The 15148-nt window shown below is 39.0% G+C and overlaps 2 protein-coding genes across 2 annotated transcripts; one reads left to right on the top strand and one right to left on the bottom strand.

Moving 5' to 3' along the window:
* Window positions 1-1379: 1379 nt before the first annotated feature.
* Window positions 1380-4956, top strand: LOC104222272 (uncharacterized). The gene is made up of 6 exons (XM_009773486.2): window positions 1380-1534; window positions 3379-3477; window positions 3569-3677; window positions 3764-3835; window positions 3973-3978; window positions 4556-4956. The coding sequence occupies exons 1-6, from the start codon at window positions 1380-1382 to the stop codon at window positions 4673-4675; spliced, it is 561 nt and encodes a 186-aa protein (XP_009771788.1). The 3' UTR covers window positions 4676-4956.
* Window positions 4957-5596: 640 nt separating this feature from the next.
* LOC104222274 (protein AUXIN SIGNALING F-BOX 2-like) lies at window positions 5597-8776 on the bottom strand. The gene is made up of 3 exons (XM_009773487.2): window positions 7796-8776; window positions 6574-7069; window positions 5597-6487 (listed from the first exon to the last, which is right to left on the bottom strand). Exons 1-3 carry the CDS (start codon window positions 8266-8268, stop codon window positions 5717-5719), a joined length of 1740 nt encoding a protein of 579 aa, XP_009771789.1. The 5' UTR covers window positions 8269-8776; the 3' UTR covers window positions 5597-5716.
* Window positions 8777-15148: the final 6372 nt, after the last annotated feature.

The following is a 15148-nucleotide window of genomic DNA, read 5'->3' as shown; positions in this document are numbered from 1 at the left end:
TAGTAGTGGACACCCTATATACAAAACAGATTTTGGTTGATTCCAAAAATGCACTCACGATCTTCAAATCCTGGGTCCGTCTCTGAGGGGAGGGTAGTAGGTCTAGGTCTGGGGTCGGAGTGGCAATGGATATGTTAAGAGGGTGGGTGGCGGGGATGGGGCACGGGGGGTGGGACAGTGGGACGTGAGGGGAGAGGTGGGGTGGAGAATAGGACGAGGAAGATCGAGAAAGAATTTTGAAAAATATTTTCTCTTTTTTTTTATAATCATTTTTCTCCAATTGAATTTACGAAGAAAATATTTTTCAAAATATTTAAACCAAACAAACATAAAAAAAATTAAAAAGTATTTTCACCGAACACACCCAAAATGTATGCTTGAACGAGAAATTTATGTTTTACTAATAGTTTTGCATGACACCTCATCGTATAATTAGTCTCTAACAATGTTATTCTTACATAATTGTAGTTTACAAAAGCTTTAATTATCTTTATAAATTAAGCAAAAGATATCATTTTTCTAGCAAAATATCAATAAGCAATATACGAACTACTCCTAATTATTCTGGGATTAAATAACCGTTGTTTGCTGCATTCTCTATTTCTCTTCTTTAGAGACAAATAGAGCTTTTATACATTTTCATCTTTAGAGACAATTTTTAAGATATTTAACATTGAACTCGTTATATTTTTAAAGTTATAGATTCAGATTTACCATTTGTTGTAATTTTAATAATTTTTTATATATAAATTTATAAGTAGTGAGTTGAGATGAAATTGGCGTCCAAACTGTTCATCCATCCATGATTATTGGGAGAAATTCAAAATTAGTCAGAATTACAACTGGTCGTTTAAAAATAGCTCAGTTTCAAAAGTAATCGAAATTTAGCCACTTTTCATGTAAAGATAAATTTGAGCGAAAACGCTGTTCAAAACCCGAAAAATACGTCAGTATATTATACTGGAGTTCAAGCACGGCATAAGTATGCTTGAACTCCAGCATATTATATTGGAGTTCCAGGATAACTATGTTGGAACTCCAGCATAATATGATGGAGTTCCAGCATAAATACACTAGAACTCCAGCATAATATACGGGAGTTCCAGCAAATATAATTGTCCAGTATAATATAATGAATTTTGGAGCACCGGTGCTCCAGTTTCCAGTATATTATACTGGAGTCAGCAAAGTATACCGGTCCAGCATAATATGTTGGAGTTCATACACAGGTGCACCGAACTCCAGTATATTATGTTGGACCGTTCTTTGTTGCAGCAAAATAGTGGTTATTTTTCATTGACTTCGTAAACGCCGGCTATTTTTGAATGACAGTCCGAAAACTGGCTATACCGATGCTATTTTTACATGATTATTACTACATGATCCTCATAGCTGTAGTTTTAGCTCTATTATCGACGATCGCCAGCTCGGAGGGACCATTCATCGTAGCACACAAGAAGGCCACTCTTACCCGCCTCAAATCTGGTGCCGAACGACTCTCTGTCTCCATTGACATCTATAATCAAGGATCTGCGTACGTTTTCATCTCTTTTCCCCCAGATCCCACTTGTTTCTCCGCTGGTTACTACTTTTATTACTACTGGTATCTCGCGGTGCTTTGCTTTGTAATTTATGCATGATATGCAGTTATTGTGCTTCTTTGTTTTCATTTTGTTACGGTGAAGGATATGAAAGTAGTAGTTGCAAAAGGCTAGGATTTCAAGCTTATCGGTTTGGGATTCTAATCATTTTAGCTACTAGATTCTAAATTGATAGTTTGTACATATTCAATGATCTTTTAAAAGATAGATATAGAGTTTGAATCAAAACTACTGGGTTCGGCCAAACTTGTTCCTGGCAATATAGCTCCGCCCCTGTTAGTTCGTGTGTAGTTGAAGTAATTAGCATTAATCGCTTGCTATTATTACTACTACTGGTCGAACCTGTTCCAGGCAGTCTAGCTCCGCCCCTGTTAGTTTGTGTGTAGTTGAAGTAATTAGCATTAATTGCTTGCTATTATTACTACTACTGGTCGAACATGTTCCTGGCAGTCTAGCTCTGCCCCTGTTAGTTCGTGTGTAGTTGAAGTAATTAGCATTAATTGCTTTTAATCCGTGTGTTGCTATTATTACTACTACTTATTAGTCGCGTGAGTGTTACTACATGGAAGCATTGTTAGTGCTTTTTTTTTTGTCTCATTTAATACTTCATCTAATCCATCTGTTCCGATGGGTGGCTAATGTGATTAATTGAAATTTTTCTTTCTTTTCGTACTTTTTCCTTTTTCCTCCCTTTCCTGACATGATATTACAATTTTAAATGGTTCCCTGTCGCTTGTGTATGTCTTCATTTGTTGGATCAAGTATAATTTATTGTAAAAGATCTCAGCCCTATCCATATCATGCTTTCTATCATTTTCTTTTTTTCCTCTTATTTCTAATAGAATTGGTTTATTTGCTCCCTACTCATCGCCGTTTTCCTTCTTTTGATCAGTCAAATGTCATTAGTTGTGGTTTCTGTGCTTTCCTGCGAGTATCACGCCCCAAATTAGGCGGAGCATGACTGGCACCTGATGCTGTGAACTCTTTAATCATAATCATGACATACGTGCATATGAACTCTTTAAACAAACTTAAATCTTTAACATAAAGCATTTGGCTCGCATATCCATCATATATCAAAATCATAACTTCACCGAAGACTCATAATCATAGTGCAGAAATCATAACTCAAGACATATACATGAGAAGTAAAATGAGAATTCTCAAGTACATAGCTAAACCTCCCGCAATGTGTCAATGAAACCTCCAAGAACGTACATGAAAATAGTGGCACGAGACAAGTCCACGGCCCATCCAAAAAAACTGTCTAAATTTTTTTCGAATAGTATTCCTCAACCTAATCACTATAGCCAAATTGACATAACATAGGAGGATAAAGGAAACTGATTGCAGAGGAAAGGGTTTTTTTTTTTGCCGTTTGTAAGAGGTAGATGAGGAAAGGAGGAGTTGAGGGATCCAAGCCAGCTGTTTAAGCCCCTTGAGTAGTTGCAAGCATAAGATCTTTTATTAGTGAAAACATTGTTAATTCTCTGAAAATTAACCAATAATGATATTTGGTCAATTAAATCTTTCCTACCTTGTTAACATTCCTTATCTCAAACTTGTGTGTGCATGCTTTTACCTGCCTTAGAATTTAATACTGCTTTAGGGCAGTCGATTTTCTGAATCTTCGCTTTCTTCTGTCTATCCACCATTAGATCTCGGAGATTTGGTGATGCTATTTCAATGAAATGGATTCTTTGTGTTCTTTCTTTCTTTTTTGTAAAAAAACAATGTGTTGCTGATCTTTTGACACGAATAGCTCTTATTTTTTCAGGACGGCATATGATTTAAACCTTAATGATGATAGCTGGTCTCAAAATGTGTTTGACATTGTCGCTGGCAACACATCCATGTCATGGGAAAGGCTGGATGCGTGAGTTCTCATATTATTTGTGGTATGATGGTATTGACAATTAAGTATCTTTAAATTTATCTCTTTATCATACTTGTTTATCTGATGTCAGAGGAACTGTTCTCTCGCATTCCTTTGAGTTGGAGGCTAAGACCAAAACAGTGTTTTATGGTGCACCAGCAGTTATAAAATTCCGCATCCCCACAAAGGCTGCTCTGCAGGTTTGACATTCTCATCTGTTTCTTGACATGCTTCTACCTGTTTGGTTTATATGGATGGTGTTGGATCTTAAATGTTTTTGTTCTAGGAGGCATACTCAACTCCAATCCTTCCTCTTGACATACTAGCTGATAGACCTCCTGAAAAAAAATTTGATCGGGTAAGCTTAGATACTAGTTGCAGCTGCACACGGCCACCTAAATATGGTTAACTGGTCGTTGTTTCTTATAATGACTTCCTTTAATTTATTTTATTTTTCTTGCATGGATGTCTTACACTGCTGGTGAAAATTCACAGGCTAAGGTATGATTTCTTATTGGTTTTGAGAATGATTACAATCATGTAAAACTAGACATCGATTTGGGCAAGAAAGAAAGAAGATGAAGAAGACGAGAGGGAGCGGGGAGAAGAAATACTTATCTGGAAACAAAGTTTTTTCCATTTTTGGGCATCAAAGACTTTTTATTTTCCTTCTTTTGTTGCATTTTTTGGCTCCAAAACCACATGTCATATTTTTTTTTCGACTAGTCACCACGACTCAACTCCATGCATTTTGTTTCATTTACAATTTGCTAGTGAAGGGTTTAATAGGTTCATATCTGCCAACTTTAGGTGTTGAATAGGTCGAATCCTAAGATAAGATGAAAATTGGAGCCAAGTTTGAGACAGCCAATGTATTTGACTGCAAATGTTAAAAGTAAACTACATGGTGTAGAAAATTTGAGGACAATGTGAGATATGGAGTACAGAGTCTCATTTGATATCCCCTAGCCCTCCCCAAAAGTAATGTGGGGTTTCTCTTGAACTTGTGATGGCTTCGATGGAAAGTTTTAAGAATTAGGTCCTAACTTTTATCTGTCTTTTCTTTTCTTTTTTGCAGAGTTTATTGGCAAAATATGGATCCTTGATATCTGTGGTCTCAATTGTGGTTATGTTTGTATACCTGGTGGCAACCCCATCAAAATCCAATGTTGCAAAGGGAAACAAAAAGAAACGTTGAATGTTGGTTCCACAACTTGGCCTTTATTCAAGCAAGGATGCATATCAAGTTGGACACCTTCAGTTTTAGTTCTTTCGCGTCGTAGGTATCACAGGTTACCAGTTTAGATTTACACTGTAACGTCTGAGGAACTGATCAGTAAACTGAATTGTTTTCCTCCGCAGATTTCTAGGTTTCAGATTCACTGTAAGAGAATATGGAACATGGTCTTAGTCCTTGAACAATAGATCAGTCGCTTGTTTCTTGAGCCACAACGATTAATTTTTTTATGGTTTCTTCCAGTGCTCTTGTCTTCTCATCTTTTCCGTCTTCTTGAGCCGAGGGTCTATCGAAAACAGTCTCTCTGCCCCATCAGGGTAGGGATAAGGTCTGCGTACACACTGCCCTCCCCAAACCCACTTACCCACTTGTGGGATTTCACTAGGTTGCCGTTGTCGTTGAGGTGCAAAGAGTTTTGCTTTCCCAAATGGTGGGTTCTTTAAAAATCATTTATCTGATAGAGCAGATTAGGTTTAAGTAAGGTTAGTCTTTTTTGACCTGCAAGGTAATCGCAGGAGATGCGAGCTTATTCATATGCTTATTGCATTTGATTGCTCTACTTAAAGATCTAATGTAGATGTGTTACAGAACCTTTCTCTAATTAAAAAGTACCTTTAAGTCAACGTAGAAAAGTTAAAACTTTTGTGCCTCAGAATCTCATTTATATAATTCATATCCTAGTCTTATCAAGTTAAAAGAGTAGTCAATCTGAAAATGATTATAAATCATATAGTCGGGATGAGAGAATTGTGTAGAAAGTTAAATATAAAACGCATAAATCCATCCTCATTTTCCTGGCTTTGGAGTGAAAGAAGCCGGGAAATACACACAGAGATCCATACAGCAAGATACGAAATGCCCCTTAAATTGTGGATCACCAGATTCAGAAAAGTGAATAGTCTCCATTCCAATAAGTAGGTAGTTGAACTAAGAATACATAACAGTTCATTTGAACAAATTAAAGTTACAAGAGGCAGAGGGAAGCAGATGCACACATGTCCTCTACAACGTCCGGACGAAATCTGGGGAGTCCTTCCTGGGACCAACCAATGTTCGATACAAGTAAATCTTCTCGACCTTTTGCCTGTCATCAGAGCAAGTGTCTATCTGATCGTTCTCGCTGATGATCTCCACATTGAGCCTCGGCATCTTCTGAGCAACAGCCTTGCATGCTCCAAGAGTCACTTGGCAGGACGACATCCAAAGGGATCGCATTGTCTCATACTTCCCCACGTCCGCCAGAAGTGCCACATTACCAAAAGGGCTATCCCTGATCTCAAGCTTTTTCATTTTCTTGCACCCGTTCAACACATATAGCATCCCCTTGTCACTATCTCCAGCAAAGGCTATGGAGAGCATCTCAAGCTGCTCAGCATACATTCCTATGTAAAGGAAAACCTGATCAGTTAGAAGACCAGAGACTGACAGCCGCTTGAGGCCTTTGCACGACTGTACAATTGCCCCAAAACCTTCGTCTAGTGGCTGCATGGTAACTGCATCTGGCACAGTTGGGTTAAGAGTGCACAATCTGAAACGAATAAAGTTTGGGCAGTTTTTGGCAACAGTTATAAGTGCAGCATTAGTCATCTGCTGGCAGAAATACAACAATGAGTTGAGCTTTGGACAACCGGCTGATATTGCAACCAAGCCCTCTTCAGTTACAGCAGCATGGCCAAATCCATGAAGGTCAGATGGGAAGACCCTTAATTCCTGCAATTCTTTACAAGTAGAAGCCACAACACCTAGCCCTTTATCTCCAATAGTATCCAGAATCTGTGAAATCAATATTTAACGCGTCAAACAATTGTAGGAAAATAAAGCAACAAGGAAATAATTAAAAGGGGGGCAAAAATATCAACCCATAGGCGCTCTAGTTTTCCGCAGAAACGAATCAGCTTTATAAGTTCAGCACTGTAGATTCCAGGTGCATAGCTCAAGTTCAGGGACGACAAATTCAGGCAAATTGGATAAATAGCAGGCAGGCAGCGAGGAGCAATCTCCAAGAACCCCGACAAGCTCCTAATAGAAGTACACCTCTTCAGAGCATTCTTTAGTTTGTTGTAAGTCTCAGAAACTGGATCACTGATAAAACTCCCTGTCCCCAAGTCCACTAAGTGAGGAGCTTTAATTAAAATCCTTTGAAGAGCATCAAGAGGCACAGTATGATTTAATCTCAGACTTCTTAGGTTTGGACATCTAGCCACTAGCCTCTCAAGAGCTGCCAAGTTAACTTCTCCTTTGAGGCAAGCAAAATTCAAAGAGACAAGAGTAGTGCAGTTGTCTGAAAAACAACTAAGCCACTGTCCTCTGCGATCTTCGACTTCGTTTTCCTGCAAGTCCAACTCCCTTAAAAACCTGCAAGAATCAGACGACCAATTTCAGTTAATTATCTGCCCTATGTATCATTCAAATGCATCATAGATTTGCCTTTACACAAGCTCAAACCATCCTTGCAGCTCCTCACAGATGTTCTTCACCGAGACATCACGGGTATGAAAATTTGTAGAGAACCTGACATATCTTACTTCATACGCAGAGTGAGCTATAAAGAAGCTTGCATCTTTAAGAGACAGATGTTCTTCACCGAGACATCACGGGTATGAAAATTTGTAGAGAACCTGACATATCTTACTTCATACGCAGAGTGAGCTATAAAGAAGCTTGCATCTTTAAGAGACAGTTTGATTGCGAAAGAACATGACATTTCAACATGAACTACCATGAGCCACCAAAAAGAGAAAGATTTATTCTATTAGAACTTATTAAAGTAGACCGACGAACAGAACTTGTGTAAACTGTAGACTGAGTTTAACACCCAATACTAAACAAACGTGCAGAACTAAACTAACATTGCAAAACAGAGAAATATCCCAACAGCACAATTTTGTATATTGCTTGGTTAAGAATGAATACCCAGAGAAGCCACAAGGATGAAGAACTGCATCAATGTAGGAAAGCACTACTACTACATTAATGCAACTCACGAAAAGCAAACACACATAACCAACGATTAGACAAGAAATAATAATGCATATATATTATATTAGGCTGAAAGATTCGCTGCAGCAAAGGAATATATACCTGCAATTGGAAGCAATAGCAGCAAGACCATCAGTGGAGAAACCTTCACAGCTAACCAAAATCAAAGACTTGAAATTAGGAAAGGATCGCGAGAGTAGTTCAAGGCTCTCATCCGAAACCACCATCCTCTTCAAACGAAGCTCCTCCAAGTTCACACCACTCGCAGCCATCGCCTCAATCCAAGGGTCAACATAACCTCCCCAATCATGAGGGACCAAATTGAAATCCGCAAAATGGGGTTTCCCTTTCAAGGTAAGCGACCTAAGCCTCGGAAACCTAGCAATCACTCTCTCGGGGCTTACCGCGTAACAATTCCCTACAAACACCTTCTCTCTACTGAACCTCTCAACTCTATACCAAGAATTACAGACCAAAGAGACCGCATTTCGGTCCCTGTGGGAAGTCAAGAAATTGAAGACATGCTCCAACACTTCCTCTGGGAAGTAATTCATCATACACTGACACAAACACATTATTTGATGGTACAACTACCCTACTAAATACAACAACTTCACATTTTTGAACAAAAACTAGATCTAACAACAGAGAGAGAATAGATCTAAAGACTTGACCTTTATGGTACTACAAGTAGAACATTTAGATAGATCTGAAAGGAAAAAACAATGAAATTCAAGAAATACGATATTAATTAATCAGATAAGGAATATAGTCATCATCACCATCATATATAAAATAATAATAATATCAAGAAACGATGATTAGAGAACAACTTTATGAAGATGAGCAGATCTGAAGTGAAGAACCTATTCAGACAGAGAGACAGAGCTCCCTCCGTGGGCAGTAAATCTCTTATTATTATTATTATTATTATTATCACTCATTCATCAGAGACGAAACTGTTCTTCTCTCTCTCTCTCTCTCTACCCATCTCAATATGATGATAAGATATCTAAGCAAAGTGTTTCACATCATCACCACTCATCAGTCTTCAGGAAAAAAAGGAAGAAAGAGAGAGAAGTGTTTCTCTCCTCATCTTCTATTGACTAACCAAAGTAGTAAGCTAAATCTTGACTCTGGTTGAGTTAAAAGTAATGATCGGACGGTAGATATATGTCCTTGAGAGCAGAGTAACATGCATGTGTCTTTATCTCAAAAGCAATGCCAGTTTCACAAAATTGGCCATTCCTTTCACCATCTATTTACACGAAATGCCATTTTGTTGATAAGCTTCTCTTACCACATGTTTGTTGTTCTTGGTAATGGACTTAAATACAGAAAAAGTAGTTTTTCCAAGTGTCTTTTTAGAAAATAATTTTGAGAAAAATATACTTAGAAGTACTTTTTAAAGACTTAGTCAAACACTAATTGCTCTTCGAAAGTATTTTTTAAATTAAGTAGTCAAACACAAACTGTTTTGTACCAAAAGTATTTTTTTAAAAAACATTTCTCAAAAGAAGTTGATTTTAGAAGCTCGGTCAAACAAGCTACTAAAGATTAAAAGGAAAAGGAAATAGAGAGTTGTGTATAGTCAACCAAAGATTAAGTGGGGAGCCTTGACTAGGGATAGAGCGCAGGAGCGGAGAAGAAGTTGCTAGCAGTGGGGGCATGAGGGAGTAGTGACGACGCAAGAAGTGTGTGGATCACGACTGGGAATTGCATTAGGGAAGCAACGTGAAAGGTGTTAAGGGTCTTGAAGAGCTACTTAGATGGACACAAAGAGGACCGGTGGTGGAATAGAGAGGTCCAAGATAAAATTAAAGCAAAGAAAGCAGTGCATTAAAGCTAGTGGAGAGTAAAGACAAAGGAGAAAAGGACGAGTAAGGACTGGTATAAGAATACCAGGAAGGAGACGAAGTGAATGGTTACGGCGGCTAAGACTGCAACATCGAATGTTTATATAAAGAACTTGGGGCCAAAGGGACAAAAAGTTATACAGACTAGCCAATATGAGAAAAAAGGAAGATATTTGACATGTACCAAGTAAAGTATATCAAAGATGAGAAAGAAAAAGTACCGGTGGAAGAAGTACATATTACACGAAGATGGGTGGTATACGTATATGGACTCTTAAACAAAGAATGGGACATGAACACTATACTAAGTGATTTAGAGCACTCCGAGAGTAATCGAGATTTTGGACGATGACCATTGCTCCTTAGCTCATTTTTTATGGACCAACAAAATTTTAGGCGATTCGAGTCCGGTGGCCCGGGCCCATGCAAAAGGCGTGGGCTACGGCATACGAAAATCTAGGAACCGAGCGGAATTCAAGATTTATGGCACTAAAACGCCAAAAAACAAGAAACGGTCATGGCGAGACTGGTTTAGATCGTTTTCAATGGTTCGAAAAAATTTTAGGCGATCCGAACTCGGTAATCTGGGATCATGTAGAAGGTGTGGGCTATAGCACACGAAAATCTAGGAATCGGATGGAATTCCAGTATTATGGCCCTAAAACGCCAAAAACGAGTAACGGTCACGACGAGGCGGTGACTATTATTTCTTAGGTTGTTATTGATGGTCCGGCAAAATTTTAGATGATCCAGGTCTAGTGGCCCGGGACCATGCGGAAGGCATGGCTATAGCACACGAAAATCGAGGAATTGGGCGGAGTTCCAGTTTTGTGGCCCTAAAACCCCATAAAACGAGAACGGTCATAACGAGGTGGTGACTCTTGTTCCTTAAGTTATTTTTTATGGTGCGATATTAGTTTAGGCGATCCGGGTTTGGTAACCCGGGCCCATGCAGAAGGCATGAGCTATAGCACACGAAAATCTAGGAATCGGACGGAATTCAAGTTTTATGGCCCTAAAACGCCAAAAAATGATAAACGGTCATGGCGAGGCAGTTACTATTGTTCCTTAGGTAGTTTTTGATGGTCCAAAATGTTTTAAGGCGATCCTGGTGCGGTGTCCCGGTCCCATGTAGAAGATGTGGGCTATAGCACACGAAAATCTAGGAATATGGCGGAATTCCAGTTCCATGGCCCTAAAACGCCAAAAAAACTAGAAAGTTTCACGGCAAGGCGATGACTATTATTCCTTAGATCTTTTTTGATGGCCCGGAAAAATTTATAGTAATACGGGTCCGGTGGTTAGGCCCCATGCAGAAGGCGTGGGCAATAGCACACGAAAATCTGAGAATTAAGTAAAATTTCAGTTTTATGGCTCTAAAATGCCAAAAAATGAGGAACTATCATGGCGAGGGAGTGACTCTTGTTTCTTAGGTCGTTTTTGATAGACTGAAAAAAATTTAGGTGATTCGATTCAGAATGCCAGGGCCCATGCAGAAGGCATAGGCAATAGCACACGAAAATCTAGGAATTAGGCGGAATTCAAGTTTTATGTCCCTAAAAAGCCAAAAATGAGGATTGGTCATGGCGCGATAGTGACTATTGTTCCTTGGATTTTTTTTAGTAGTTCGGCAATATTTTACGAGATCAAGGTCCGGTGGCCCGAGCCCGGGCAGTAGGCGTTGGCTATTGCACACGAAAATTTGGAAATTGATCCGAATTCTAGTGCCCTAAAACTCCAAAAATTGAGGAACAATCATGTAGAGGCAATGCTTATTGTTTCTGAGGTCATTTTTGCAAGTCCGGCAAAATTTTAGGCGATTCAGGTCCGATGGCGCGGGCTCATGCAGAAGACGTGGGCTATAGAACACAAAAATTTGTGAATTGGCGAAATTCCAATTTTATGGCACTAAAATGCCAAAAAATGATGAACGGTCATGGAGAGACGTTGACTATTATTCCGTAGGTCATTTTCATGGTAACGGCAAAATTTTAATCGATTGGGGTCCGGTGACCCGGGCCCATGCGGAAGGAGTTGGCTATAACACACGAAAATCTTGAAATCGGGTGGAATTCCAATTTTATGGCTCTAAAATGACAAAAAATGAGGAACGATCTTGGCGAGCCAGTGGCTATTGTTCGTTAGGTCATTTTGACGGTCTAGAAACATTATAAGCGATCCAAGTCTGTTGTCCCTAGCCTATGAAGAAGGCATAGACTATAGTATACGAAATTCAGGAAATCGGGAAGGAATTCTAGTGTTATGACCCTAAAACGTCAAAAAAGGAGGAACAATCACGCTAAGGCGGTGACTATTGTTCCTTAGGTCATTTTTTATGGTTCAACAAAATATTAGGCGATCCGGGTCCGGTGGCCCGAGCCCATGCAGAGGGCGTGGGCAATAGCGTATGAAAATTTGAGAATTAGGCGGAATTCCAGCTTAATGTCTCTAAAATGCCAAAAAATGAGGAATGGTCATGGCGAGGCGATGACTATTGTTCCTTAGGTCATTTTTGATGGTTCGATAAAATTTTAGGCGATCCAGGTCCAGTGGTGCTGGCCCATGCAAAAGGTGTGGGCTATAGGATACGAAAATTTGGGAATTGTGCGGAATTCCAGTTTCACGGCCCTAAAACGCCAAAAAATGAGTAACAGTCATGACGAGGTAATGACTCTTGTTCCTTAGGTTGTTTTTTATTATCCAGCAAAATTCTTGGTGATACGTGTCTGGCTGCCCGGGCACATGCAGAAGGCAAAGATTATAGCACACAAAAATAAGATAATCAAACGGAATTCAAGTTTTATGGCCCTAAAACGGTAAAAAATGAGGAACGATCATGGCGAGCCATTGGCTATTGTTCCTTAGGTCATTTTTTATGGTCTAAATTTTTTTTAGAGGATATGGATTCGGTGGCCCTGGCCCATGAAGAAGGCGTGGGCTATAGGATATGAAAATTTAGGAATCATGCGGAATTTCAGTTTTATAGCCTTAAAATAGTAAAAATGAGGAACGGTCATAGAGAGCCAATGCATATTGTTCTTTAGATCATTTTTATGGTCCGAAAAATTTTAGACGATCTGGGTCCGGTGGCCCAGGACCATGAATAAGGCGTGGGCTATAGGACACGAAAATCTGAGAATCAGGTGAAATTTCAGTTTTATGGCCCTAAAACGTCAAAAAATGAGGAACAGTCATGGCGAGGCGGTGACTATTGCCCTTAGGTGGATTTTGATGGTCCAATAAAATTTTAGGCTATCCAGGTGTTCGCAACAAATTTTCGTAAGATGAAAAATAAATTGCAACAAAAATAATATGAAGAAAAGGTGATTTTATTGATAAATATTTGTGAGTACAATTCTATGTATCCCTTGATTCTCCTCTCTAAAATTCTCCGTGATTCGAGGGCTTGAGAAGCGCCTTTCTCGAATGTAGGATGATGCAGACCTCCTTGTGATGTATTTAATCGCCAAGAACATCGAGCAACACTTTGTTGTTACGGGTTGATCCCCGGGAAGAACTCCATTGATCACTCCTTTGTCGAAGAACTAAGCACTTGATGATTGATCTCTCTGTTTGTGGATGCCTTCACCAATTGCGGAGTGTTCTTCTCCAACTCTGAATGTCCCATGAGAGTTATGTAACCCCTCTATTTATAGTTGTAGAGGATGAGCAGTCCAGCTACATGTGAACTCTCTTACTTGATTCTGATTGGCCATGTTATTTTAGCCACTTGGCGACATGTGGTTGGTTCTTGCTTTTTGACTTGGATTGCCACATCATTTAACACGTGGCGTCATATTTTTGGCTTGCAGTTTGACTGAATATGCCATGTCACTTGACACCTGGCATGAGTCTGGGCCTTAAGATGAAATGGACCTTGGGCTTGAAAATAATAAAATGGACTAATTTAACTTGTAAAGTCAAAATTAATTATTTAACCCAATTGAATTTAATCCAAATTTTGCATGGATCAGACCCAATAAATTTTATATGTCTACAGATGCCCCCTACTTCAAGGTTCGTCCTAATGTGTCTTATCGAGATTTGATGACGAGGCTTGAAGTACCCGTGAGACAACTATTATTTTTTTAACAAAAGCCTCTTTTAAACTTAATTGCACATATCTCCTTCAAAGTGAAGCACGGAAATATCAAAACTGAAATTTCTTCCATGTAAAATTTTCCAAAATAATCACTTAAGTAAGCCTGCTTAATTAAGGAAGGAGCTGCTTTTAATATTTTCCTTCTCCGGTTAGCAGTCCAATTTAAGATCTTCTTAAGGACGGCAGAACAAAGTAATTCCATCTTTGGCTTGAATTACTATTTTAATCTAATTCTTTTTTGGAAAGAATGGCTAAGTCCAAACATTAAGCAAAGCCACATAACTCACTTACCTCAATTTGTGTTTGGATATTAATTGCAATTTACACATGACGAGTAATCAATTTGTGTTTCACTAGCACATAGAATCTTTTTTATTCAACTTCGGTCCAATTTGTCCACGGGATAATTAACTTCAATCGGATAACTCTCTTCTTTTCTCTTCTTTTCTGTTTAAAAGACGAACTCTTCTTGCAATACCTATAAAAGGAGGACCAAGCCAACTAGTTTTCCGTCACAATTGAATATCAAGCTCCTCTGTCTAACTAGGTCGAAGCACCAAAACTGATATTAGAGCTTCTTCTATCTAACCAATTGCTTTCACGAACTGTTTGCACTCTCCCTTTCTTTCATTCCTCTTTTTTTTGTTATCTCCTTAATTTTTTTTGTTGAATCATGACTTGCTTTCTCTCCCCTTTTTTATGCAGCAGATCATTCAATTTAAATAGGTAGAAAAGAGAACTAGAAGCAACCAAGCGCGCTCCATGCAATAATTTGGGGATGAAGTTGTGCTTCCCGTATTACTTCTTTATTCAAAATTAATCCATGTTGAAGGACTCCACTAGCATGAGAAGCCAAATTTGCAAACTCTGAGCAATGGAGATCACTGTTCAAGACCAAAAAAAATATTTGCCGCAATTTAAAGCTTCGTGCTATGGGCACCGATATCTGTCATTCTGAACTAGACTGTTGTGCTGCTTTCGATATCTTTTTTATGTCAAACTGAAGCGCCATGATGCTGAATCGTCGTGCTATTAGCACCATATCCACAGAATTTCGTGTTGTTGGCATCGAGGATTTCCAAAATATTTTTCTTTTGTAGGCTTTTGCAAGAGTACCAACGGTCTTTGATATCACTAAGGAGATGCACGAGATGCCTATATGATTTGCAGTGAAACACTTGTCTCTTTGTTGCGGCCTGGCAAGAGAGACGCATGAAGTGTCTTTCCAAACTTGGTGATGAAATACCTACTCTTTGAGGTTCGATGATACCATATTTCATTATTGGCAAGACAACATGTACCACATCGCACCATTGCAGGTTGACGAGGAAGTCAACTGGAGTAGGCTTTTCCAACTTCGGCGAGCAAGCACTTGGCGCGTCTCTGCTGTTTTGACTTCATAGAATTTCATGCTCGCATTAAAAAAAATCGTATCTCGACCTAGCAGTGTCCAAACTGCAATCTGCTTGGTTCTGCTGAATTAAAACTTGCACCACA

Source organism: Nicotiana sylvestris, chromosome 9, assembly GCF_000393655.2.
Source record: "Nicotiana sylvestris chromosome 9, ASM39365v2, whole genome shotgun sequence".
NCBI lineage: Eukaryota > Viridiplantae > Streptophyta > Magnoliopsida > Solanales > Solanaceae > Nicotiana > Nicotiana sylvestris.
Note: the sequence above shows the minus strand (reverse complement) of the source record. Positions and strands in the feature narration are given on the sequence as shown.

Bases quoted from the DNA above. Each gene is read 5' to 3' on its own strand.
- LOC104222272 (XM_009773486.2), top strand. From the start codon at position 1,380: ATGATCCTCATAGCTGTAGTTTTAGCTCTATTATCGACGATCGCCAGC. The intron at 3,478-3,568 runs GTGAGTTCTCAT...ATCTGATGTCAG, and splicing joins TCATGGGAAAGGCTGGATGC to AGGAACTGTTCTCTCGCATT. The intron at 3,678-3,763 runs GTTTGACATTCT...TTTTTGTTCTAG, and splicing joins CCACAAAGGCTGCTCTGCAG to GAGGCATACTCAACTCCAAT.
- LOC104222274 (XM_009773487.2), bottom strand. From the start codon at position 8,268: ATGTGTTTGTGTCAGTGTATGATGAATTACTTCCCAGAGGAAGTGTTG. The intron at 7,070-7,795 runs GTATATATTCCT...TGATTCTTGCAG, and splicing joins GCTATTGCTTCCAATTGCAG to GTTTTTAAGGGAGTTGGACT. The intron at 6,488-6,573 runs GTTGATATTTTT...TTGATTTCACAG, and splicing joins GAAAACTAGAGCGCCTATGG to ATTCTGGATACTATTGGAGA.